The following is a 24,810-nucleotide window of genomic DNA, read 5'->3' on the forward strand; positions in this document are numbered from 1 at the left end:
GCACAAGGTCGAGAATTCCACGAATATCGATGACGTGGTGATGATTGTATACACACAATGCAATCCGCGCCCATGGAAGTCCCATGATACCGGCCGTACATCTACATGCATTGCGCATACGTACGTGTATCTCTATGTGCACTAGCTCCATGCTACCAGCTACAGCTGTAGGAATTGAATGCATTCTGCATGAATTGTACGCATATCACATGCACACGTACACTGTGTATGTACGTACGTAGCGCATGTATATTTAAACCACGTGGTACGTAACACAAAATAGAGACGACTCCTGTCGACCTCACGCTTGTTTTGCCCTTTCCTTCATCAACCTGGACTGACATTTCCTATTTTGCACTTCAAAATAAAGGTTTGTCGCTTATTTTATTTGACCACAACCTTGCTTATGGTAAAAGTTTTGCGCTTGTGTCGTTTGAAAGAGAGGTGTGAGAGAGATGACCGTCGAGTCGACTGGAATTGTGATGATTGTTGTGAAGTCATTTATGCTTTGCTGCGCTGCTGGACGGACAGGCACATGGGCATGGCCATATGCCTGATGCGAGATTGACATACTCTGCCATATGTTTTGTATGCGGTTTATCAGGCCATGCCATGTCTTTGGACAGGGAAAAACCTAGACAGCTGACAGCCATCTGTTTCGAGGAGTTTCTAACAGTAACAGTAACATTTTAAATTTTTTTAAATTTTTCCTCGTACACAGACGGCTCGCTATTGTTGTGCAGCCACCATTGCATTTAGGGGGTTAAAAATGCAAAATCCCCCGGCGACCCCAAAAGGCAGGGCTCATCGATTTTTGTCTTTATTTCATAAAAATATATAAAATGTACTGTACCAAAAATGTAGACATTATTATTTCGTTTTGGCCTGAAATGCACCAAAACGGGGAAAAATTAACTTAAAAGGGGAAAAAACAGTGACTTTTTTCGGCTGTCGCACTACTTCGGCTCTTCACTCCCCTTTTTTACTAGAAGTAGGATTTTCCTAAACCAAAAGCTTCGGTCTCTGTTATGTTGGCTGTTCCGCTGAACTCTGTTAGCTCCACTCACCATGCAAATACAGAGACCGAAGTTCTGAGTAGTAGAACTTTGGTTTGGTCTCTGTATTTGCATGGTGAGTGGAGCCAACAGAGTTCAGCGGAACAGCCAACATAACAGAGACCGAAGCTTTTGGTTTAGGAAAATCCTAGACCAAAAGCTTCGGTCTCTGTTAAATTAGTTGTCATGTTTATGTCATGCTTTGTTTTTACTAAAATACTAGCAGTTTGGTGATAATAATCCTGGTCAAGTCATTTTATTCACCAGAGCGATCCTAAAAATGTAATTATCGCCCTATTCTTTTGAAGCCTGTGGTGGTTTTCAAAGTGTGTTGCCCTTTTTTTTTCTGAAGAATTTTTTTTGCAGAATAACCCACCACTTCTGGAACGAGGCAGAGAAACTTCTCATGCGATGCATAGTCAACTTCATAGTGGTTGGGTATTCTGCACTTGAGCCAAAAAAAACTGTCAATTCAGTTTTATGTATAAATATGATGAACAATTGTGTCCGCCAATTGAACAAACTTGCTGTGCCAAAATTCATGCATTTATCCACTAGTTCAAGACCGAGAATCAAGAGAAATTAAGCCCCCCAAAAAAGTCTGAACATTGCCATTATTTCAGCACACAGGTAACGGTCAATGTTATGTCACAAACTTGCATATACATTAGATGTGTGTGCGCAACATGCAAATTGATATAACAAGTGCAAGGGGTCTTGGAGTGTAATCTCAAAGGTTTTTACTCCTCAAATGCCACCTGGCTAACCACAACTAGTTGTCAGATTTCTCTTGAATTCAAAGACTAAAGAGGAACAGAGTATTTCACTGGTGACAAGGCGAACCTGAAATTCATATTATTTCAAAAAACATTAATTCCCTATTGATTTTCGTTCCAGAATACAACCGTGGGCAAAATGGCCCAAGTAAATAATTCTTTTGAATTTGGGGATCCACCTGATGCTGGTCTAGAATGGCATCAGCTAATGCAGAATGAAGGCTATGATCTGAGCAAGTTTGAACTGGTTGCTGTCCCAGAGGAGTTTTCTGATGCATCAGGCACAGATCTGCTAGGCCATGGAGGTCTCTTGGAATATGATGGAGTCTTGGATGTAGAGGGCAGTGACAGTGACGAATCATGGTAAGACAGAATGACACATAACTACTACTTCATGACTATTGCTTTGATGCTATAAATAAAACACATCTTGAGTGAGACCTTCAAAACAGATATTTTAGTCATTTTTTTGGTGTTGGAGCAAATAAGAGTTGTTCCTCCCTACAACACTGACGTATGTTGACAATTTGAAATATTTTTAGTGACTACAACTCTACCTCTTTAAAACTCTTAACTTTCTCATTTGTCTGATTTTGTTTAACATTCCACTTTATATCTGCTTCGCCGACTTGTTCATTTTCTTTAAAAGCTACTTTTCCATGGTAATGTGTAAGATTCAGTGTCACATTGTTTTGAATACCCCCCCCCCCCCCACAACCCAACTCAGTCTAACATTCAAAGGAATAAAACTTCACCCACAGGAATTTGAACTGATTTAAGATGTCCCTGTAGGCCTGTACTAACCCTATGGCCCTTTGAATCGAGGCACAATGTATGTTGTATATCACTCTTTGTACCACTACCAGTAGGAGTGCTATGGATGTACATGTATTGTGTAGACCCTCCCATTGCATTTTATAGCCTATTGTGCCATAGATTCTTTAAGAAAAGAATTGTGATGCAGTATTTAACTTGTTTATTAAACCTTATTTGGAATTCAATCAGTCTGTTTAGGTTATTTTCAGTTGGGATCCTATAGTGTATGGCAACAGGACATTCCAATTATATAAGTATGTTAGACTCAGAAATTTTCAGGTTAAGAGTTCAATGTAATTGTGAATTGAATGGTACATACATTTAGTTAAATAAGTTTTAAAGCAAGTCTATTACAAGTTACAATGTGCCGTGATAATTTCTGGGCCTTGGGAAGCCTATTTACATAAGCCCCAGTCAGCTTCATCTATAAATTCAGACCCCTTTTGGCCAACCAGGGGGTTTGTGCCTTCACATTAACCAACACCCCATTCAACATTAAACATGAAATCACCTACTTATACACAACCCCTTTTCTCTCTTCAGTGTGGACCCAGGTGAAGGATTTAATGTCACCATTGAGCATGTGGGAGATGACTTCGGCCAAGGCTCTGGATTGGTCCATCTGCTTGAAGTACCTCAAAACCTGAGCAGCGATACCAAGCAATACCATAAAGATGATATTTTAGATGTTGGTAGGTATCACAGTTGCCATCTTGATGATTTAGAGCAGGAAAAGACATTTTATGCATAATTAGCATAATCATTGAAAGCACACAATTTGAAAAAAAAAGTAGGCCTACTTGTGAAATTGTGTAGATAATATCTTACAGGCGATTTTTTTTTTGCGTGATCAACGAATCAATAGCAAACCTTTCTTGCCAGTCATTGTGCTTTAGGTGTCCTGAGACTTCCCCCCATTAAAAAAAAAAAAATTTTCTGTTCATTTACATGTATGCAGGTTTTGATCAATTCTCATTTCAATCTATGTATTTGTAGGAATTGAAGCATGTGATCTGAAAAGTCTCTTGGAGCAGTTTGAAGAGAGTGAGCAGCCGCGTGCAAAACCAGTTCCACAACCAGTATCCTCACCAGCACCAAAGCCATCAATGAGGGAACCAAGGTAAATGATCTGACATGACAGAATACAAACTATTTTTTTTTTGGGGGGGGGATATTGGTGTATGACATATTTCTCACAGCCAATATTTGTGACTTTTATATTTCTGTTTGAAATTTGCTCCCAATTATTCTGTGATTGCGAAGTTTTGGATTTGTTGGATTTTGTTAACAATGTTGATACAGTTCTTGTATAATTCATATTTCATTTCATTTCATTTATTGATTCAACAATTTAAAAAATAGATAAAAGTTAAAATTTTATTCAAAGAACAAAATAAGGGATCATAATACAAATTAAAAATGCTTAGGGAGCCCCCAAAAGCAGTAGAAAAGCAGTAGCTTGTTGTTAACGCTCTATACATGTAACAAATACAAGCTGATTAACAAAGACAGGTATTATGTATATTGTGATGATATATTACATTATGATATGTCTTTACCCTGGCATTCTTTTACAACACACTAGGATTTCAAGAACGAAATTCTGCCAGGCCCTTGTCTACCCAAGCAGGGTTACTGCTACTGGTGCCTAGAGTCATGAGACAGTATGTTATTATTATATAAGTCTTCCCTTTAAAAAAAAATGCTTTCTTTTCCTTCCTCATTTTGACAGTATTCCCCTATTTTTTTATGTTAAAATGTGTAGGGTCGTAACAAAGATGAAGGAACTCCCAAGCCCTGCGGAAGTTATCAAGAAGATTGCGCCAGTGAAGAGGAAAGGGGCTATTCTTCTTGACCCTACAACTCTACCAGCAAAGAAAGTCAAACCCAAACAGGTTTCCCAGAATCATGAGGTCAGCAAAGCGATTCAGCTTGCCAGGAGCACCCACGCAGCTTCACCTATCCCGTTCAACTTGAAACACCTGATTCCTGCTCCGAAGTACCTCAGTATGGAGCACGACTACTGCATGAGTCCTGCTGCCTCAGAGAAGAGCACCGGATCTGACTTACCTAACCAGATGACCAAAGAAGAGAGACGAGCGTACTACAAGTATAAGTACAGAATCAAGAAGAAAGTCAATGGCGTGGATAGTCCGTCAAAGAGTTCATCTGTGAGTAGTTCACCGCGTAGTTTGTCACCAGCAAGTATGTCGCCAAACCCTGGCGGTGTTGAAGTCAGTGATGGGAAGGTACCAAAGGCTAATCCAGCGGCGGTTGTTCCACTGTTTGATAAGATACCAGGGTACTTTTCAAAGAAGCTCCTAGTGGGTATGTACCGTGAAATAAACAGTGAGGACCCCTCCAAACAGGTGCATCAAGGATATGACCAGAATATTTTTGTCAGCAGTGAGAATGATGGTGGGAAGATACAAGACTCGAGCAAGGAGAGGAAGAGTAGACTGCACATTCGACGACGCCATTGTCGTTCTTACCGTGACTCGCGAAGGAAAAACTCATTGTCATCCCAGTCCGATAGTTCTTGTTGCAGCTCGTGTTCGGAACGCTCCCATAATCCAGGTGAAAGTGATCTTGAACGTGACAACCGATCTAGGAATCCGAACCAGCGTGTGCAAAGAAGGAGACGAACTAGAGACAGTGTTTGCTCTGCACGGTCACGGAACTCCCGTTCCCCATCATACTCACGCTCAAGGTCTCCTGCCTATTCATCCCACAGTGATTATGATTCTCACAGACATTCCCGCTCATTTTCACGATCCAGGTCACGTTCCTTCTCACGATCCAGGTCGAGATCATATTCGAGGTCCCCCTTTTACTCAAGATCACGTTCAAGGTCTAGATCGCATTCTCGCTCCAGGTCAAGACCACGGTCGCGATCAAGATCCCCTAGAGACTACAGTAGAAGATCACGATCCTATTCACGTTCTTTGTCCAGGTCCCCAATCAGAACTAGTAGATCATCAAGTAGGAGATTTAGTAGGTCACCTCATTCAAGGTCAAGAGGAAGGTCAATGTCGAGATCATTATCCAGGTCAAGGTCACGTCCTCATAGTAGACATAGAGACAATAACAACAGGTGAGCAATGGCAGTGTGTTCACAGTATGCATAATATTTATTTAAAAAAAAAGGATAAAAGTGAACTCTAAAACTTCAAAAGACCAACCATTTTGGCTTGTGAAGAAATAATTAATAAATTTAACAGCAAATGATCAGTATTGATACATTAGAAGGGTATCTGTTAATTGAGGATGATTTGCTGATGAAACCTAAATATAAATAATTTGTAAATTATATTTATTCTGATTCTTCTCTGGTGGAATGCAAAACTTTTAAATTTATATCTTTAATATGGAATGGCAAGTTGGACATGACATGACAGTGTATATCTTTTTGAAAGCCATATCCTTTATTTTTTCGAGGAAGTCCATCCCAGCATCTATATGGTTTTTAATTTACAGATAAATGAAAGAAAACCTGCAATGAAACTATATCAGTAATCCATCTAAAGATAAAGAGATGTATTCATTTTTTTCCAGGTCACACAAGACTTGTTTATGGGACTGTTCCTTATATACTGTGATCTTTAAGTCCCATACACTGCCTCTTTCGTTTGAAATTCCTAATGATTATACCTTTGCATGACATATCAAATCTGGCACATTACTTCATATAAATGTGTTTGCGAAAACACTCTTCACTTTGAACAAGAAAAAGAGGCCTTTCCAGAGTAATAATACATGCCATACAGTATACTGAGAGCAGTTTGGGTGTTGCAAGAGAACCTCTGAACAGAAAGTGAGAGTATGCTGTCATTTTTTTTTCAGATCTTATTCACAAATCCGAACGCATGATCCCCATGGTAACAGCACTGAGGTCCTCTATTCAGCTCAACAACTTCAAGAATTTGTAAGTTGTAACTGACAACCAAGAAGATTTTCTTGAAGTAACCAGTTGCTATTAAAAAGAACAGATTATTTCAAACAATTGCTGGAAAGAATTATTAGAATACTTTTTGTGAGAATTTAAATCCATTATTACTGTAGGATCTCTGCTGCAACTGTTGCACTGACAGAATACAAGCTTGTCAGAGATCCATCAACAGATAATATAAATGTCGGTCATAATGAAAATTCATGTACAATTGATTCTATTAACCCTTACAATTTCATGCTATTGAAAATACATATCTTCAACTTGGCATTAATTTTTTAAACACATAATGTTATATTGTAGTACATTCGAGTTTTCTTAGTTTTCTCATTTGTAAATGGCATTCATATTTTTAATCTGTAGGAGGAAAGGCGTGTTGTGTACGTAGGTAATATCTCAGATGACACCTCAAGATTGGACCTCATGAAGCAGTTCTCACGGTTTGGGCCTGTTGACAAAATTCAGCTCTACTTTAGAAAAGATATGTAAGTTGTAAAGTGTAAATTGTCTATTAAAAGATTGGTTATGTGGTGCATTTCACAATAACACATAACCCTGCTCAGGAAAGAATAGTTGGCTGTTTCACTAAGATTTAAGTGTGACAAAAGAATCTAGTTGGGTTTCGTGTCGTATATGACGCAGCACATGGGCTAGATGATAGACATGGGACATGCGTCACAAAGTTAATGAGCATATTTGTTGATTGCTCTGTATTTTATTCTTGCCAAGATACAGTCTCATTGATTCCAGAACCATTTCAAGACCTGATCAAAAAATGGTTTTGCTGTTTGAGGTTTTCTTCTCTGTAAAGTTGAACTGGCCAAAACACTACTTTCTTTAATCAATCAATCCACCTTGTCTATGAAATTGTATGCAAAGCAAAATGATGATGGAATTGAAATTGGATCTTCAAGGTACTTTTGTGTTGAGAAAATATCCAGTAGTCATTTATCTCTATATAAAATTTCACTATGACCCCCTTTTATGTTTCTTTTCAGGGATAACTATGGATTTGTGACCTTTCACTACAAGTGTGATGCTGTTGCTGCCATTACAGGTACAGTTTGTCTACATTCTCTACATTATTGTAGTAGGGCTATACAATAGGATGATTATATCAAAGTTCTGTGAACTATGTAATATCAGTCAGGATACCAGTTTATATTTTTTGTTAATTGTATTTGAGAAACTTGATTGAAATTGCAGTGATGATGATCAAAATTGAGAATTAGTGAAATGAAAATTTGATGAGTTTGTGTTATGTGCTGTTTGGCCATGAGATGAAGCAATATAGACGATTTTGGTTGATTTACCAAGAGAGAACTTTATCTGGGGGGGGGGGGGGGAGGTGGGGGTGGGGGCATGGTGGTCTTGCTAATTCAACAACACTTGGATGGCAATTCATAAAGCTGTCCATAAGTTATGCACAACCTTACACATGACTTCATTGGTGACTTTACACACGCCTGGATCACATACAATGTTAGGTGTTAAGTCAGCTACACAGGGACCTATCACTGCACAAGAACAGGGGCCCGTAACACAAAACCTAGCAATCATCGTAGAACATTTTTCTACGATTGATTGCATTGACTACAATGTACAATCAATCGTGGGAATCGAGCGTACGATTAATTGCTAACCTTTGTGTTACGGGACCTAGATCACCAGTCATGTCAACCTAAAAACAGCTTTATGAAATGGCCAGCTGGTAGTAAGGTTCTTTTTGTACTGTGATTTTTACTCTTTTTTTTAAATTATTGTCTCCAGCTGGACATGACCCTAATTGGCCCAAGTATGACCTCTGCTTCGGAGGAAGAAGGAAGTTCTGCACAAAAAAATATGAAGACCTTGGTAAGGAAAATAAATATTACTCTGTTTAATGAACAGAAATGATGATTAACAAGACTTTTTTAATTTATTGAAAGTTTTGAACTGGATTGCTTTGGTAAGAATGCTAATTTTACCTTACTTGTTGGGCTTTATGAACTCTCTAATAATTATCTTCAATCTCAAAACTTTGCTCAAATGGCTTTTTTTGTGAGGGTTCATGAAACAATTAGCATTTAAAAAATATGAATCAGAATATTTTGCAACTGTTTAAGAATTGATACTTCATTTTGATACAGATGAGCAATTATCAGAAAAAAAGATAAAAAAAAAAGAACAAGTACAATTTGTTGTTTTAAGTTGTGCTACTGTATGTACATAAAAGGTAAATAAGTTAAAACATCTATTTGGGAGTTTAGTTGTGAATGAAATTTATTTTGTGTAATTAATCACTCTACAGCAGGCTTGTAAATCTTGTTTGCCTCGCTTTAACGTTTTAGATGGAATGAAAAAATAGAGATGGTTTATTAAAATAAAAAATCTCTTGCGGCCGAATTGCGGCGACACAACTTTTGCTCCTGCAACAATTGCTCCGGGCTTAATTTCATCAAAGATGTAGGATTACAGTAGGGTTTTATGTTAGGCTTAGGGTTAGATTTAGGGTCGGGTATAGTTAAACCCAGGATTAAAGTTTGTCATTTGATTAGTGTGTGGAATATAGAGCAGAGGAAAATGACACGTTTATGAAAATTAATATATTGTATGAACCATCTTTAAATTTTGCTTTTTGTTTGATGTAGATTCATTGAACAATGCATCAGCGGATCTTGACTATGGTTACCATGGAAACAGAGAAAAAGAGGAAGATGATGCCTCTGCTAAAGATGAAGGACCAGAAGAGAGTGAATTTGATAAACTGCTCAAGGCAGCCATGAAGAATAAAAATAAGAGTAGATGATGATGGAGACAATATCTCCTTACTCTCACTTTATGGAATAGGAGAACGCGCATGTTACTGATGAATTCTTGATCATGTATTATGAGATATAATGTGAAAAGTACTCAGTTTGTGATGATGGTAATCACTATAAAGAAAGTTATTTCAATCAATTCAGAAAGCAGAATGCATTTTTTGTTGCAGTTTGGTAATTCTCTACAGATTTTTTTTTTTTGCTTTCAAAGATCTGAATTATTTTTAGGATCAAAGATTATTTTAAAAATGAAGGTCAATGATGGTAAATAAATTTTTGTTAACTGCTGTTTTATTTTGTACACAAAGTGCTCTTTTTATCACGAAAAAAGTAAAATTCAATTGGAATTAGATTGGATGAAATTTTCAAATGAGAATTGAAAAAGAGATGTTTTCATTTCTGGTACATGTTTATTTACATGATATACCAAGATTTTCTTTCAGGGCAAAAATAAATGGGCATTACTATGCATATTTATTGCTTTGTACCATTTATAATCATTTCCATCTTGGTATATTTATTTCCATGGTGATTTTTTTTAGTCTTGGGCATTAAAATTATCAATGTTGTTGAGCTTCTATGTGTATATTGTTGCACCACTGAAATCATCAAATCATTCATAGCAAACAATATCAACACACAAGCATTATTCTATGAGCCTGTCTTCATTCACTTACCCCTTATTCTTGATACAGGTCAATACTTTTTCTTTCCACACATCATTGCTTAGGGTACCACATATATCTTTCACATGTAGTAGAAGTAGTTGTAGTAGAAGAAGATGTAGTAGAATTAGAAATCAAGCTTTTAGTAATAGCAACTGTACAGTAGGGAGAATACATGTATATGTTTCCCGACACATCAAAGAAAACTTATGAATTTGATTACAGTATATTGTCTTTAAATATATCATTTTGGGGGTCTTGGGGAATTCTTTTTTTTAAATAGAGTTCAGCAGTTGAACTAAAAGGGACATCTAATATTTTCTTTAAAAAAATAAAAGAAAATAGAGCAGAGTGGTGAAAAATTGACAACTGGAAGTACTTAAAGATGAAAATTGTAATTAATCTTTCTACATAAATTATGTGAACTTCAAAGTGGCTGGAAAGCTTACGAAACTGATTTGGGTAGGGGCAATGCTCACAAATCCTGAAAGGAAAAAAATTAAAAGATTTTGCATTGTAAAAATCCACTCAAAATGGACAAAGAAAATGTGTTTTTATCGAATTTCGATTCCTCTCAAATTTAATATTACAAGTTTGCTACGTATGACACATGTAGAACATTTTGGCTAAAATTTTTTTTTTTACTGTATCATGGAAAGAATGGTAATCTAATTTGAAATTGTTGAATCGTTCAGTACTTTATTTTTCAGGTCAATCAACAACATGATCAACAACAACGTGTTCAGTATGTTAGAAAAAAAATGTGAGATAGCATTGATTGTTGCAAAGAATGCAAAAGGAAAGAAGAACTTTTATTTAAATTTTATTCATCATGAGAAAGTTGAATTCATGATTGAAGATGTGCTTAATACCTTCAAAACTTAAAAATGATATATTTCTTTTTTTTTTCTTTGTCAAGAAATGCATTTAAGTTTCTTTTTTATATGAATATCTCAATGTCTTTTTTTTATTTGATTTAGTGCCAAAAGTGAAAGTTGTATGTATTGATACTTAATTTTATATAAAAAAAGGTTATAAAATGCTCTAAAACTTATTTTTTATATTGAATTTACAACAACAAAAAATGTAAGAAAAATACATAGATATGAATTATGTACGACTATGTGAAAGGGATTTATAAGTTGGATTGAGATAATTTGTATGGTCTAATTTTCGGTTGTATGGTAATTTGTTTAAAGTTGAGAAATGCTCAATTATTTGCAACACTAGTGTGAAGGAACTGTATTAGAAGTAAATATTTTATATTTTAATGCATCTAATCATAAAAAAATGAACATATACCTCTTCCTTTGTTTTATCTCTTTTTAATATTTGTTTTTTTATGATTGCATTGTTGGGAAGTTAGTGATGTACAAGTAACTCCTATAAAGACAAATATCTTGAGACCACAGAAATCTGTTTGACTTGAGAAAGGGTCTAATTACAATATTTTGCATAATTGGGTGGGTGTTTTATAAAGCTGTTTGTAAAGTTACCAGAGACTTTACAAGTGACTGGTGATCCTTTCTTGGGAACAACATCAATGAAAATCTGGTGTGCATCATTCACAAAGGATCACCAGTCATCCATAAAGTCTTATGTTAATTACAAACAGCTTTATGAAATACCCACCAAGGTCTTAAAAACTGCTTTGACTTAGGGTTGAATTTTCAATGTATGGGGTCAACATATTCAAGTTTTTCTGTACTGTTTACCTTTGTTTGACGGTGGGAGCAGTAAATGTGTCCTGTTCAGCGATTTTTTTTCCTACCAAGTTGCTGCTCCACAATGTCAAAGACAAAGCAGAGCAACAATATGTAATATTGCTCTTGGATTGTTCCACATATCTATAAAAACATTTTTACTTGTATTTTTTCCTCTTATGATCTAGATGAAGTTTTGTTTTGAATGTAGTTGAATGCAAGACCTATTAATTTTTATTTTTTTTAATTTTATCTGAATTTCCAGTATTAATCATTGATATTTTGTAAATTCTATCATTTTTACAATTTGTATGTTCGTAAGAAAACTATCCAATTTATTTCCTTCAAATTTTTTTTACACATGCATATGAAAAAAAATCATCTACTTGGAAGTCGAAACTATTTTTGTTATGAGAGGTTTATTGCAGCAAAGTAGATTTAATTGATTGACGTTCTTAGCCAAGGATGAAATCAAGCAGTCGAGGGCTAATATACTTAGGACTGTTTGAAATGTGAAAAATGAAAATGAAAAAAAAAGGAATCTTCAAAAAATGAAATAATAATAATAATGGTGGCTACTTATATAGCGCACAGGTCCACCTTTCGGTGCTCATGGCGCTTCAAGGAAAATAAACACAAAACACAACAATAGAAAACAAAAACGAATAGAATTTGAATTCTCCTGAATAAACACAATATTAAACTGCTAATGGGAGATTAAATAAGTTTTCAATTGGGACTTGAATGCTTCTGTTGATGAAATTTGGCGTAATTGGATAGGCAGTTGATTCCATAGCTTTGGTCCTATAACAGAGAATGCATGGTCCCCCCATTTGTGTTTTGTTCTGGGTGTCTGGAGCAATAGAGAATCAGATGATGAGCGAAGACTACGTGAAGGCTGACATTTTGAGATAGAGCTGCTGAGATATGTGGGGAAGAGAGAATAAATTGAATGATGTATTAGTAAAAGAATTTTGAAGGTGATTGTTTTACCAACAGGCAGCCAATGTAAGGACTGGAGGATTGGCGAGATGGAGTCATACTTTTTAGTGTAGGTTAGGAGACGGGCAGCAGAGTTTTGTAGACGTTGAAGTTTTGTCAAATCTTTTTGTGGGAGGTTACAGAACAATGAGTTTGAAAAATCTAAACGGGAGGAAATTAAAGCATGGATAAGTATCTCGGCTGCAGGTTTAGACAGTGACTTTCTGATGAAACTCAAATTACGTAGTTGATATCTGACATTTTGTTGGACTTGAGTAATGGAGAAATAGAATCAAATGGTGGTATTCAATACAAATTGCAAGTTTGTCATTTTGTTCATTTTACATATATTAATGGAATTTCATCTGAAAATCAGACCGAGGAAGCTCCTAATTTTCATATTATAGCTTTTGTTACCCCATATTTTGTCCAAAATGAAGTAGAATACTGTATTTTTTTTTTCTCCACTGAAGCCAGTTATGAAAAGTGATCACAAGACGATGAAGAAGTATGGTTATTTAAATACTTTGTTTATAATTGTATGCTCGTTAATCACAGCAGAGGTTGTGCTGTTGGTTTCTGCTTATGTGGGGGCATCTTTATACAGTTTGCTTCTGAGTAATAGGTACATGAAAGTTGCGAACATGTATTTAAAATGTATCGTCAATAAAAATTCAACTGCATTATACTTTGAAATTTCTGTTTTTCCATTGTGTGCTTCCTTCATTAGACTTAATATTCCTCTCATTTTGTTTTTTTAACCAGTCCTCTTATCTTAAAAGGAAAACAGAGGACAGGTAGACAACCCGAAAAAGATAATGCCTTGATCAGCCCCCACTTTGATTGGTAGGCGGAGGCATCGGTAAGCTTGTGCCTGAATTTGTAAGGCCTGATTTCTTCCACTTCCAGTCTGAATATCAAAGGACAAGTCCATCCCAGCAGAAAGTTGATTTGAATAAAAGTAGAAAATTTCATCAAAATCGGATATAAAATGAGAAAGTTATGACTTTTTAAAGTTTTGCTCAATTTCACAATACATTTTATATGCACATCCTGGTCGATATGCAAATGAGGGGACTGATGACACCACCCACTCTATTTCTTTTGTATTTTATTATATGATATATGAAATATTTTAATTTTCTCCCAGTTGTAACATGAAACAAAGTTTTATTCTTTCCTGAACATGTGGACTGATGCATTGTTTTGACATTTTGTGGTTCCGTCAAGTTGGTCATATATATAGTCAAATCTGTAAAAATTGAAATATTGTTTATTTCAAATAATAAAGAACAAAATAAATAGTGAGGGACATCATTGAATCTGTCATTTGCATAATTGTGTATATAACTATTTTCCGAAAAAATAAGCAAAACTTTAAAATGTCTTAACTTTCTTATTCCTATTTTGATGAAATTTTCAGCGTTACGCTCATTTGAATTTTCTCTATTGATTCAAATCAACATTTTTCTGGGGTAGACTCCGGGGGTAGACTTCTTAACAAAATTTGACAATTATTTACAGCAGAAAATAAATTCATAAATCAGACGTGTCACCTATTAAAGCTTTGTCAGATTGACTAAAAACATGATTGATTTCAATGATTTATGGACATGGGCAGGAATACTATATAATATTAAAAAAAGAACAAGTCAGCTAAAGATCATTCTTTTTTTTTTAAAGATATCTATGAAAGGATTAAATATCACATCACATGCAGGTATCAGTAATTATCAATTACGGCTTCAACCATCAGCATAATTGCCATGGAACTTGGGACTTGAACCCAGAACTGTTCTTAGAAAAAGAACTGTTTTACCCTAGTGCGTATGATTTTGAGCAAAATTTGTATATCAAATTTATGTACAATAGAAGTTCCCGAAGTCCTGTGATACAGAAAATGCATGATTATTAAAGAATGGAAGTCCGACGACTTGCGATAGCACGCGCCCATAATGAAAACGGAAAAAAGTCGTCTGCTCCATAAAATCGTCACCACGAACATGGACAGCGAGCTGAGCTGAGATATTACGGATATTACCGGTAATTACCGAGGATGATTTGAACGTGTGTGTGCTTATAACATAAACGACAGATTTTCATCTTAAGTTAATTTTTACATTGTGATTGAGAAAACATGATACTGTATATGAAATTCAAGATATTGTTTGTTTTAATCATGTTTCTGTCGGTGTCATGGCCTGGGTGTGCTACTTCTTCAGTTCAGTCCCACGCCCGCTTTTTGTTGTTTGTTAAATCTAACTGTTACTGTTAGTGTTATGATGGGGGACCTAAAAAAAGTTAAACTTAAGCTACACATTTTGTTTTCAAACGATAAAAACCATGCCAATTTTAATATTTGAACAAATTATCTTTCACTAATTTGTAATAGATATCCGAAAGATCCTTAACCAAGAAGAAAATATCGGTCACAGACTGAGACAACACACTACACTACACAGAACTCACTTTATTTAGAATTTTAGTTTAGAAACTACTGAGCATGCTGAGTACTGTAGTAGAAGTTTAGACTTAACTTGTGAGTATGAAATCCGGCCGTGTTTTCCGAACACCTGTGTCATTTCGCCACCCGATGTAGCTATGCACTTGATCTTAGTCAGACTAAAAGCTTCAGTCTCTGTATTTTGGTTTTTCCACTGAACTACGTTGGCTCCACTTATAACTTTGTCTTTAGTGAAATGTCAGAAATTGTTAAGGAAATCCCCAGAAACGACGGTTATTCCTGTCTAACTCGATCTAGTATGATCATGCAAAAGAATAGTATTTCCTGTGCCTCAATTTTTAGAATATGTCTGAAAAGACTATTATTATAGGAAAATATGAAGTTAAAGTGAATATAACTCTGAAATTCTAAACATTTGCTGGTTTTCTCTGTATTCAAGGATTTATTGCAGCCTCTGTAGTTGTAGAAAAATTGAATAGGGGGATCGTTCGTCTCTCTGCAGTCACAGCTTCACACACAGAGCTCGAGTGCGCATTTATTTTGCCATTGAAATTGCATGCGCAAACAGCGCAATGGAGTGGTGTACGTGTAGCTTTAGACCCGCATAGATTTAGGACCCCCTACCTACCAATGTTCCTGCGCGCAGGAACATCAGCGTCTCAAGTAATTTAATAACAATTGCTTCTTGACCTTCATAATTTCAGCTTTTCAGAATGTGAATTGTGATTGTAATGAATTCAAGTATCTATCACATGACATTGGATTCTACATTTACTAAAGGTAAGCCCATGTCAAGGAAGGATAAAGCAGTCCAAAATTATTAATAATTTAGGGTCTAACACTAACAGTTAAAACATTTTCATTGAAGGAAAAATAGTAAGTAGATCTAGATCTACATAAAATTAAATTTTCTTATTTATACAGTTGATCACACAGACCGAAAAATCAGTGTAAATCGGTAAGGGATATGCTCCGCTGCCTGAGACTTCATCTGGCTCCATGGCATCCATTCCCTCCGTCATGCATCAATAGCATAGAAAAGACTGAAGACACAGTCTCCCATAAGGCTATATAATATAGCCGGTGCTTCACACGTTGCTTAAACTGATGGGGGAAACAGCACAATAATGTAAAAATTGAAAAATGCAATCAGCTTACCAGCTTTGGGAAATATGTGATAAAAGATGCAAAAATTGAATAAAAAAAGCTGGTGTCGGGTTCGAACGATCGATCATCTTCATGTTTCTTTTTGCAGTTTGAGCGTACGAATGCGGACGCGCCAGCCAATCATGTACGCGTTACCATTAAAAATAAAATCTTTTAAAAAAAATCAGAAATTAAAAAAAAAATCCTGTGAAACTAATCGAACATTAGGTCGAAAACATGTAGGTTAAGATCAAGAAGAATAAATATCTGTCGTGTTGTAAACTTGTACATATTTCTGAAGATTAACATTTTGATAGACTGTAATCATTATTAAAAGAACAAGATCTGTATGCACTTGAAATATTTGCACTTATATTTTGGAGTCAAAATTTTCTCTATCCATCCAGGAGCTCATTCATGCGTACCAATTCAGTGGCGGTTTCAGTCTAGAAACAGATTGAATCAACAGTTTTCACTCATTCCTCTCAGATGTGAGTACCAAAACCTTGAAGATTGTTTTAATATCCCTTCTGTAGATAAAATGAAAGACTGAGATACTAGAGTGCTTTCATACATTTGTAACTCCTGTATTATTTAAGATTCATATCCCAGTTATGATACACTGATTTTTTTTTAATGCAACTTTAAAACAATGGAAATGCAGACTTTACTTAAGAGTTTTTTCCAATTGCCCCCCCCCCCCGGATAAGCTTTATTGTCACATGTTTTTTAACTAGTAAATTTGCATCATCTAGTTTTCAAATGAGGAACAAGTGTGTATTTTGTCTCATTTAAAGTAGATGATGTCTCGTGACTTTCTGTTATTTTGATCCCAATTATTCCAGGAATGAGAGTAAACTGGTTCTTATCCAGTGGGACGAAATGGGATAACTGTGATGCAACTGTGATGCTCGGTGACAATCAGGTGTGAATCCTGTAAGGTGCCATGCCATGGAATATTGTGTTGGTAGAGGCAAGGTGCTTTATAACATAACGTCATCAGTAGAGGTAGAAGCACGTTCTGAAGACAGTTAAAGTGATATGGAGACATATTCAGATATAGACAACATACAACTGGCAGTACTAAAAGGAGACAAAAGTAAGTATTCTTTTTTAATTTTCAATTTTCAAGTAAAAATTTACGTAATACCCAGGGTAATCTTTTTTTAAATTTGATATTTGCTAGGTCCATCTCACATCGTGAGCAAACATTTTGCCAGATCTGAAAAAAATGACATGAGAATAACTGGATAGGAATATTTCCATAGCTACCCAAGATAAATTAGTAATGCTAATTGTGTATGGATAAGAAGGAATCAATATAAATTGTTTATTAGTCTTTTAAAAGTAAAAATGGAATAGTTTTCACCTCTATCTAGATCTACACATAAAATGTGATAAATTGAACTAATAATATTTCATCGTCTGCATCGATATAATTCCTCAAAAATTTTGCAAATATGTGTAATTTCCATTATTTGTATTTTATTTTTTTCCTCAACAGAGGTCCTTCCTGAAAGATTGATCTTTTTCCTCAGAGGTCCTTCTGGAGAGAGTACTCAGTGTAACGTCAACACTTGCAGCAGACCCTGATTCAAGAGAGGCAGCTTCTTCTCAAAGAGAGGTCAGAGCCTCAACATCTGCAATGGAGCGAGGATCAATGCAAGCATCTCCTCAGACAGGGCTCACTTTCATATTCTTTAATTTGATTTTGATAAAGTTATATTAATTTAGAATTAAAGTAGGAGAGGCAGAGGCTAGAGTGCAAGTAATCTACTTCAGACTTTTTCTAAAACCTTTCTCCCTCGTTTACCTTAAAAGTGAATTTGTGTTGAAAATATGAGCTGTTGGTTTCAGAAACTTGTCTGAAAGAGCTAATTAACCCTAAAACTGCCAGGGAGGGGGGGGGGGGGGGGGGGCTCCCCCTCCGACATTTTCCGCGACCATTCCACTGTGCGAAATGGACACCGCAACTTCATGGCACACCAGTGAAACAGAGGCGTGGTCATAATTGGCCTGCACGCACAGCGAAAAAAAAATTTGCAAATAAGTATATTGTCACTAATTAGCATAATGTGCGAAGTGATTGAATATGAAATGAATTCAGAGCTGCGTCTTTGGTAAATAATAAGGTAGATTATGTCATTCATTCCCCCGTTCATCCCCCAGGTATTCAGTTGTTTATTTATCTTTTCTTGTTTACATATTCTTAATTATTATCTGTCGTGAATTTCGTGATTAATTATAACTACATCAATTAATACAATTATTTATTTGCTAGCTATTTCCCTGGAAGACATATGGAAGCTGTCAAGGGATTCATTAATAGGATTGAACTTAGGGATCTGCTTGCTCTATTCATGAGGTGTTCATTATACATGAATAGCCATAATTATTTATGGGTTTGATTTTTTTTTTTTGGGGGGGGGTAAATACTTCAAATGATCAGAGAAATCTGAGCAAGAGAGCAATTAAAGCAATCAGAAGGTCATTTTGTCTTTATTTTGAAATTGAAATTAACAATCTGGTGCAAATCCTATGAAGATTTAAACAAAAAAACACATTTTCTAATTTTGGATGGGAGAAAAAGACAGCCCAGTACCCCCCCCCCCCCTCCCAGCATGAATTCGCTCTCAACAAGGCTATCTTATAAATGTCACTTCCAAACAAAATAAAATTTTTGTACCTGCCCACCCCTTAAATCTCTCTATCGATCCCACCCCCTCTCTCTCTTCCACACACACCACATAATCATGCGAGCAAACAATTATTCTCATATCATTTTTATTTCTATCCCACTCTTAAATCAAACTCATTTATAGGAAGAATATTTAATTTGGCTGTTCCTGATCTTAAAATTTCACAGTATACCGTGTTGCAATATCTTTTATGGGCTTTCTTGCCATGCATGGTATTTGATACTTTGTTATACTATTACCTGTTGTACTAGTATTTATACCCATAGATTCCTGACAAACAAAATCAATCATTAGCACCATCACATTCCAGTCATATAGAAGTATTCTTCATTATCATTACCATCATCTAAATAGTGCCATTTCATCACAACACAGTATTGTAGTAATAACATCATCATCACATATGTTTCACCCAATATGAATTGGTGGATTAAATAAATCTTGAATATCAAGATTAGAAAGTATATTTCAAATTAAAATGTTTATTAAGGAATCAATTTTTGAATATGTGATAAAAATAATCCTTTCCTTTATTTCTCGCCAAAGCATCACATTACATCAGCAAAATGCATATAATGAATGCAACAGAAATTGCAAGGCTGTTACAAGGGAGGGGATGTAATTTTTTTGGTAAAATCTAGAGATAAAAATAGAAAAAAGTATGTTTATTCACTTTCATAGGTATTGATAAGCCTTTAATATGTTAATATAAGGGGGCATCAAGGATGTCATTAAAAAAGATTAACGATATACCTCTCAAAGTCGGTTACTCAAACGTCAAGACATTTTTTTCAGCATAAACTGACAATAGCATGCTAATCTAACAGGGGGCACTTCACAAAAAGGGGAGCACATTGCCACATTTCTCTAAAGGGTACCTTCCCAAATCTGCACATTAGTGAAATCAGTAACAAAATTGCTTATTGTCTATTGTTGTGAAGTGCTGCCAGAGCTGTGTTCTATTTCCAACAATTTTTTTTTATTTGCAGAGTTAATTTAGTTCATAATATGGGACATGGACAATACAGTGTTACAAGAACAAAAAGAGATTAAAAAAACGAACAAAACAGTGCAACTTTTCATTTCCCCCCAAAATAAATTCAACAGCTTAATTTCCAGCACTACAGGTCCTTGTTTCATAAAGACTTCAATTATGGTAAATTTGCGCCAATTGTAACTAGCAACTAGCATGGGAACCTCAATATTGATCTGCTTTAATGTTTCCATGGTAATTACCAGAATGGCAAAGTTAGAGTAGTGGTTAGTCTTAATGAAATGGAGTCCAGGAGTGAGAGTGATTTCTTAATCCTTTGTTCTGTCACCTTGTTTTTTTAGAATGCAAATTTTTCAATGAAAATCCACATTTCTTATTACTTTTATTACTTTACTTTTACTTTTATCCAACGATGCTTGTAGGACTATGCCTGTTCATCGATCCAAGGGAATAAACAGTATGCTCCACACTTTCAGTTTCAATTCTCGCTATCCCAAATAGGAACAAAAATCTCATAATGCGCGAGACGAGATAATTTTCACTCCGTCGCGATACTGAGTTTTCCACCACGCTGAAATCGATGCCAATCAGCATAATATGTACAGAGTATAATACTTTTTATTACATTTGGTCAGTTTTGATTCCATTTAAATTATAAATAAAAATAAAAAATATATTTCACGTGAAAATAATTTTTATTCATGTTTTTATTTGGTTATAAAAAATCAAACAAATAATGAATATCTTAAAATTTTGCATTTAGCGACCGGTCTGACATCACGATCGTATTCAACTAGACGCTAAATATATACAGCATTCATTTCGTTCAATTTTTCGTCGACCACAAAATGGATAAAAATCAGTTTCGGAACTTAAAAAAATCTTAACTGACAGATGAATACCGTGCAATGGAAATCGTCGGGCAGAATTAGTGACTTTAGCAGAAAAGGCTGTAAAACTGTTAAACTGTATCGTGAAAGAGAGGGTTGTGATCACGAACTTTCCGAGCGAAAGCGACGTTGTGTTGTTGTGCATGACGGCACTGTTGATCTGAATGGCAAAGCAGTGCATTGGACTTCCGAACAGGAAGTTGTAATACCGAAAAAGCTATCCCATAATGCAATGCACGTTACAGGGATTTTCCCGGATCTCGGCGAAATCGCTATTTGGGGTAGCGAGAATTAGTTGCATGTGGCAAGTAGTAGCATGTGGCAAGAAGTTGCACATGGCAAGTAGTTACATGTGGCAAGATACAATATTCATTACTCAAAGTCGTAAACAAAAGCAATATCCTTCCAGTGATTATCAAGCCGATTCTTAAAGGAATTTACAGAAGGTGCTGAAACCACATTTTCAGGTAGACTGTTCCAAGAACTAATAACTCGATTTGAAAAGAAGAACTTCCTTACATCAAGCCTTGCATACTGCTTCTCAAGTTTCTGGGAATGGCCTCTAGTCCTCCCTTCCTTACTTTGTACAAGCAGATCTATGCTAGTGTCATAGATACCATGCATAAACTTATAAACATCTATCATATCTCCTCTTCTATGTCTATGTAGAAGAGATGGTATTTTCAGGTGTTGCAGTCGCTGTGAATAGGACAAGTTCCTCAGTCCAGGGATTAGCTTGGTAGCTCTTCGCTGCACACTCTCTAGCCGTTTCTGATCGCCTATTCTAAAAGGTGACCAAACTGAATGGCCATATTCCAATAACGGTCTTATTAGACCCTTAAACATAAGCTTCACTGTATCTTCATCCAAATTTACAAAAGACCTCCTCATTAAACCCAGCAATTTATTTGATTTAGAGACAGCTTGTGAGATATGGTCTTTGAAGGTGAGTCGTCAATCAACTAGTACACCCAAGTCCCTTTCTACCTGACTTTCACTAAGAAGTACAGAATCATCTTCTTTGCCCATACGATATTCATATGCAGACTGCATACAACCAACTTTCAGAACAGTACACTTGTCTGGGTGGAAGCAAAGTTGCCATTTCTCAACCCAGCTTTCTAACAGTGACAGGTCATTTTGAAGTTGCTGACAAGATCCAGGTAGATCCGAGCGGGCATAAAGCTTTGTATCATCCGCAAAAAGCTTGATATTTGATTGCACTGTATTGGGAAGATCATTAATGTATGCCAGGAACAGACAGGGACCAAGCACACTACCCTGAGGAATACCACTTGGGACTTCACACCAGTTAGACTCCTGACCATTAACATAAACATGTTGCTTTCGTCCAAGAAGAAAGGCCTTAATCCATGCATGGACATGTCCTCGAATACCATAAGCCTCTAGCTTTGTCAGTAATCTTTGGTGTGGCACAGAATCAAAAGCCTTCATAAAATCCATGTAGATGGCATCAATTGTGCCGCCATCATCTAATACTCGAGTCCATTCATCAATGACTTCCAACAGATGTGTGGTACATGACTTGCCCACAACAAATCCATGTTGATGAGTAGAAAGAAGTGCATTTCTATAGAAATGTTCCATGAAAACTTTCCTTATCAAAGATTCAAGTACCTTACAGACAATACATGTCAAACTAACTGGCCTATAATTCTTACTATGACTTTTACCCCCCTTCTTAAAAATGGGTGTAACATTTGCAGATCTCCAATCTAATGGAAATTCACCTCTCTATAAGCTTGTCTGGAATATCATAGCAAGTGGAACTGAAAGCACGTCAGCCAACTCGTGAAGAAAGCGAGGATGTAACTTATCAGGGCCAGGAGACTTGCTTAGGTTGAGCTTCCGTAGGAGCTATGAAACGTCTCTTGAAGTGATTTCTAGATTTCCTAAAGCAGAATCATAGAACACAGCTGGGGGAACAGGCAAGGATTCCACATCTTCCTGAGTGAACACAGAAACGAAAAAAATATGTAAAACTTCTGCCTTCTCTTTATCCGAAGTTGTCATGTTACCATCTGGTTTGACTAGATTTGAAACAGTTTGCCTGGTGGATGCCTTAGACTTCATGTATGTCCAGAAAGGTTTAGAGTTGCGTTTTACTCCTGAGGCAATGCTCCTTTCAAATTCTTTAACTGCATTCCTACATGCAAATTTTGCTTGATTACTGAGCCTTCAATACTCTATATGGTCTGATTCACATTTTGAGTGCTGTCACTTTCTGAAGGCCCTGTGTTTCTTTCTCACACATTCCATTGTCTTAGCATTCATTCAAGGTTTCTTTCCATCCTCCATTCTTCTATCCTTCTTTGGCGTATATCTTTCAAACAACACAAGTACATATCCTTTGAAAAAAAGCCACATTTCTTCCAAAGACATGCCAGAAAACTCTTACTGCCATGAAATTTTCTTTACTCTTTCTGCCATAGAGTCATAATCTGCTCTGTTATATAAGTATTTTGTTCTCTTTGAACTGGAATCGCCTTTACATTAAACATGAGAGTACAGTGGTCACTCTTTCCAAAACCTGCCAAGGTCTGGATATCAGAGATCATATCCTCATCATTAGTGAAAACCAAGTCAAGTGTGTTAGAATGCTGACCAAACCTGTGTCTTGTTGGCTCATGTTGATGTTGAATAAAAAATGTGTCTCTTGTACTTTCAAGAAATTTAAACGAAGAATGATCCATACTGGAGTTACAAGATTCATTTTCCCAAGAAATTTCTGGATAATTGAAATCACCAATAAGAAGAATGTTATCAAAATCACTCATGCCAATTTCTCTAATCAACGAGCACAACTTATCATTATTGGTGTCATCACTTTTTGACTCGGGTAAAACAAGCCTATAAGAAGTTTCTTTTTGTCTGAAATCCTCAACTGAGCAAAAACTTCTTCAGAAAAACCAATAGTATCAAATTGAGTATAAACATCCGGTCTTAAACTACTACGTATATACAAACATATTCCACGACCATTGTCCCCTAGACTATGGAAAGCTTCATGACCATCTATATGAATTTCACTTAACAACAAACTACAACGACTGGTTTTTTGTTTAACTTCGGTAATACCTATAATATGTGGGTTATATAACGATAAAAAAGCATTAAACTTGTCTTTTAGTAAGAACACTATCTACATTGGAATATATACATGTTAGGTCAACCGCATCAACCTTTACTCTGGACCTGCTAGGTCCAGAAACTTTTGACTGTTTCCCAGCTGAGGGGGCTCGGGATTCACGATCAAGTTGTCTGAATAACCTTCTGCTCCCCGATCCCTGCTTGGATTGATAACAGAACCTATGTTCACTACCCTGCCCCTCCTCCTCACCCATTTGGCATTCGTATCGCCCTCTCACTGACACTGCCTTTTTTTCTTCCCATTCTTCGCAACTTTTTTTCCTCCTCCCTTTGGAGAGGGGTTAGATCTTTACGCACAACAATGCGGCTGGTTTCCTCAAAGTTTTTTAGCTTGCTAGCTGATTTCAGAACAACATCTCTTTCTGCAGCAGTTGATGTGCTGAACTGGAGAGGTCTTGGTTTCCTACTCGCAGACTCTCGCTTATATGGGCCAAAGACGCCTGCAATCCACAATGGTGCAGTCCACCTTAATTTGAGCAAGGATTGCCTTCATTTTGTCAGTGTTTTCCTGCTTCCTTCTACTGCCGTCGGCGCTATTACTCTCTGCGACGTTAAAAGCAATTGCATTCAGTTTCCTCTCATCCCTTGCTTCCATCTCTCTCACACACGTGTCTAATTGTTTGTCTATGTCTTGATGTTGTTTAGTTTCAACTACCTCTAGCTCGGACTGAACTTCCTCCAGTTTAGTGGTGTTTCAATT

General features: G+C 36.1%; 1 protein-coding gene and 1 long non-coding RNA gene across 3 annotated transcripts; both read left to right on the forward strand.

Annotated features, from left to right (window-relative positions):
* Window positions 1–13,442, forward strand: LOC129273572 (serine/arginine repetitive matrix protein 2-like). 2 transcript variants are annotated; one of them, XM_054910629.2, is made up of 10 exons: window positions 1–370; window positions 1,953–2,194; window positions 3,191–3,339; window positions 3,644–3,767; window positions 4,413–5,741; window positions 6,491–6,572; window positions 6,960–7,081; window positions 7,595–7,653; window positions 8,367–8,450; window positions 9,227–13,442. In XM_054910629.2, the coding sequence occupies exons 2-10, from the start codon at window positions 1,971–1,973 to the stop codon at window positions 9,382–9,384; spliced, it is 2,331 nt and encodes a 776-aa protein (XP_054766604.2). In that variant the 5' UTR covers window positions 1–370; window positions 1,953–1,970; the 3' UTR covers window positions 9,385–13,442. The 2 variants fall into 2 exon arrangements, with proteins under 2 accessions (XP_054766604.2, XP_063963230.1); XM_064107160.1 differs by lacking the exon at window positions 1–370 and adding an exon at window positions 541–675.
* Window positions 13,443–14,740: 1,298 nt separating this feature from the next.
* LOC129272948 (uncharacterized) lies at window positions 14,741–22,919 on the forward strand. Its single transcript, XR_010295240.1, has 4 exons — window positions 14,741–14,789; window positions 16,764–16,847; window positions 17,202–17,455; window positions 17,861–22,919. It is a non-coding gene; the product is annotated as an uncharacterized LOC129272948 (long non-coding RNA).
* The last annotated feature ends 1,891 nt before the right edge of the window (window positions 22,920–24,810 follow it).

Source organism: Lytechinus pictus, chromosome 12, assembly GCF_037042905.1.
Source record: "Lytechinus pictus isolate F3 Inbred chromosome 12, Lp3.0, whole genome shotgun sequence".
NCBI classification, from domain to species: domain Eukaryota; kingdom Metazoa; phylum Echinodermata; class Echinoidea; order Temnopleuroida; family Toxopneustidae; genus Lytechinus; species Lytechinus pictus.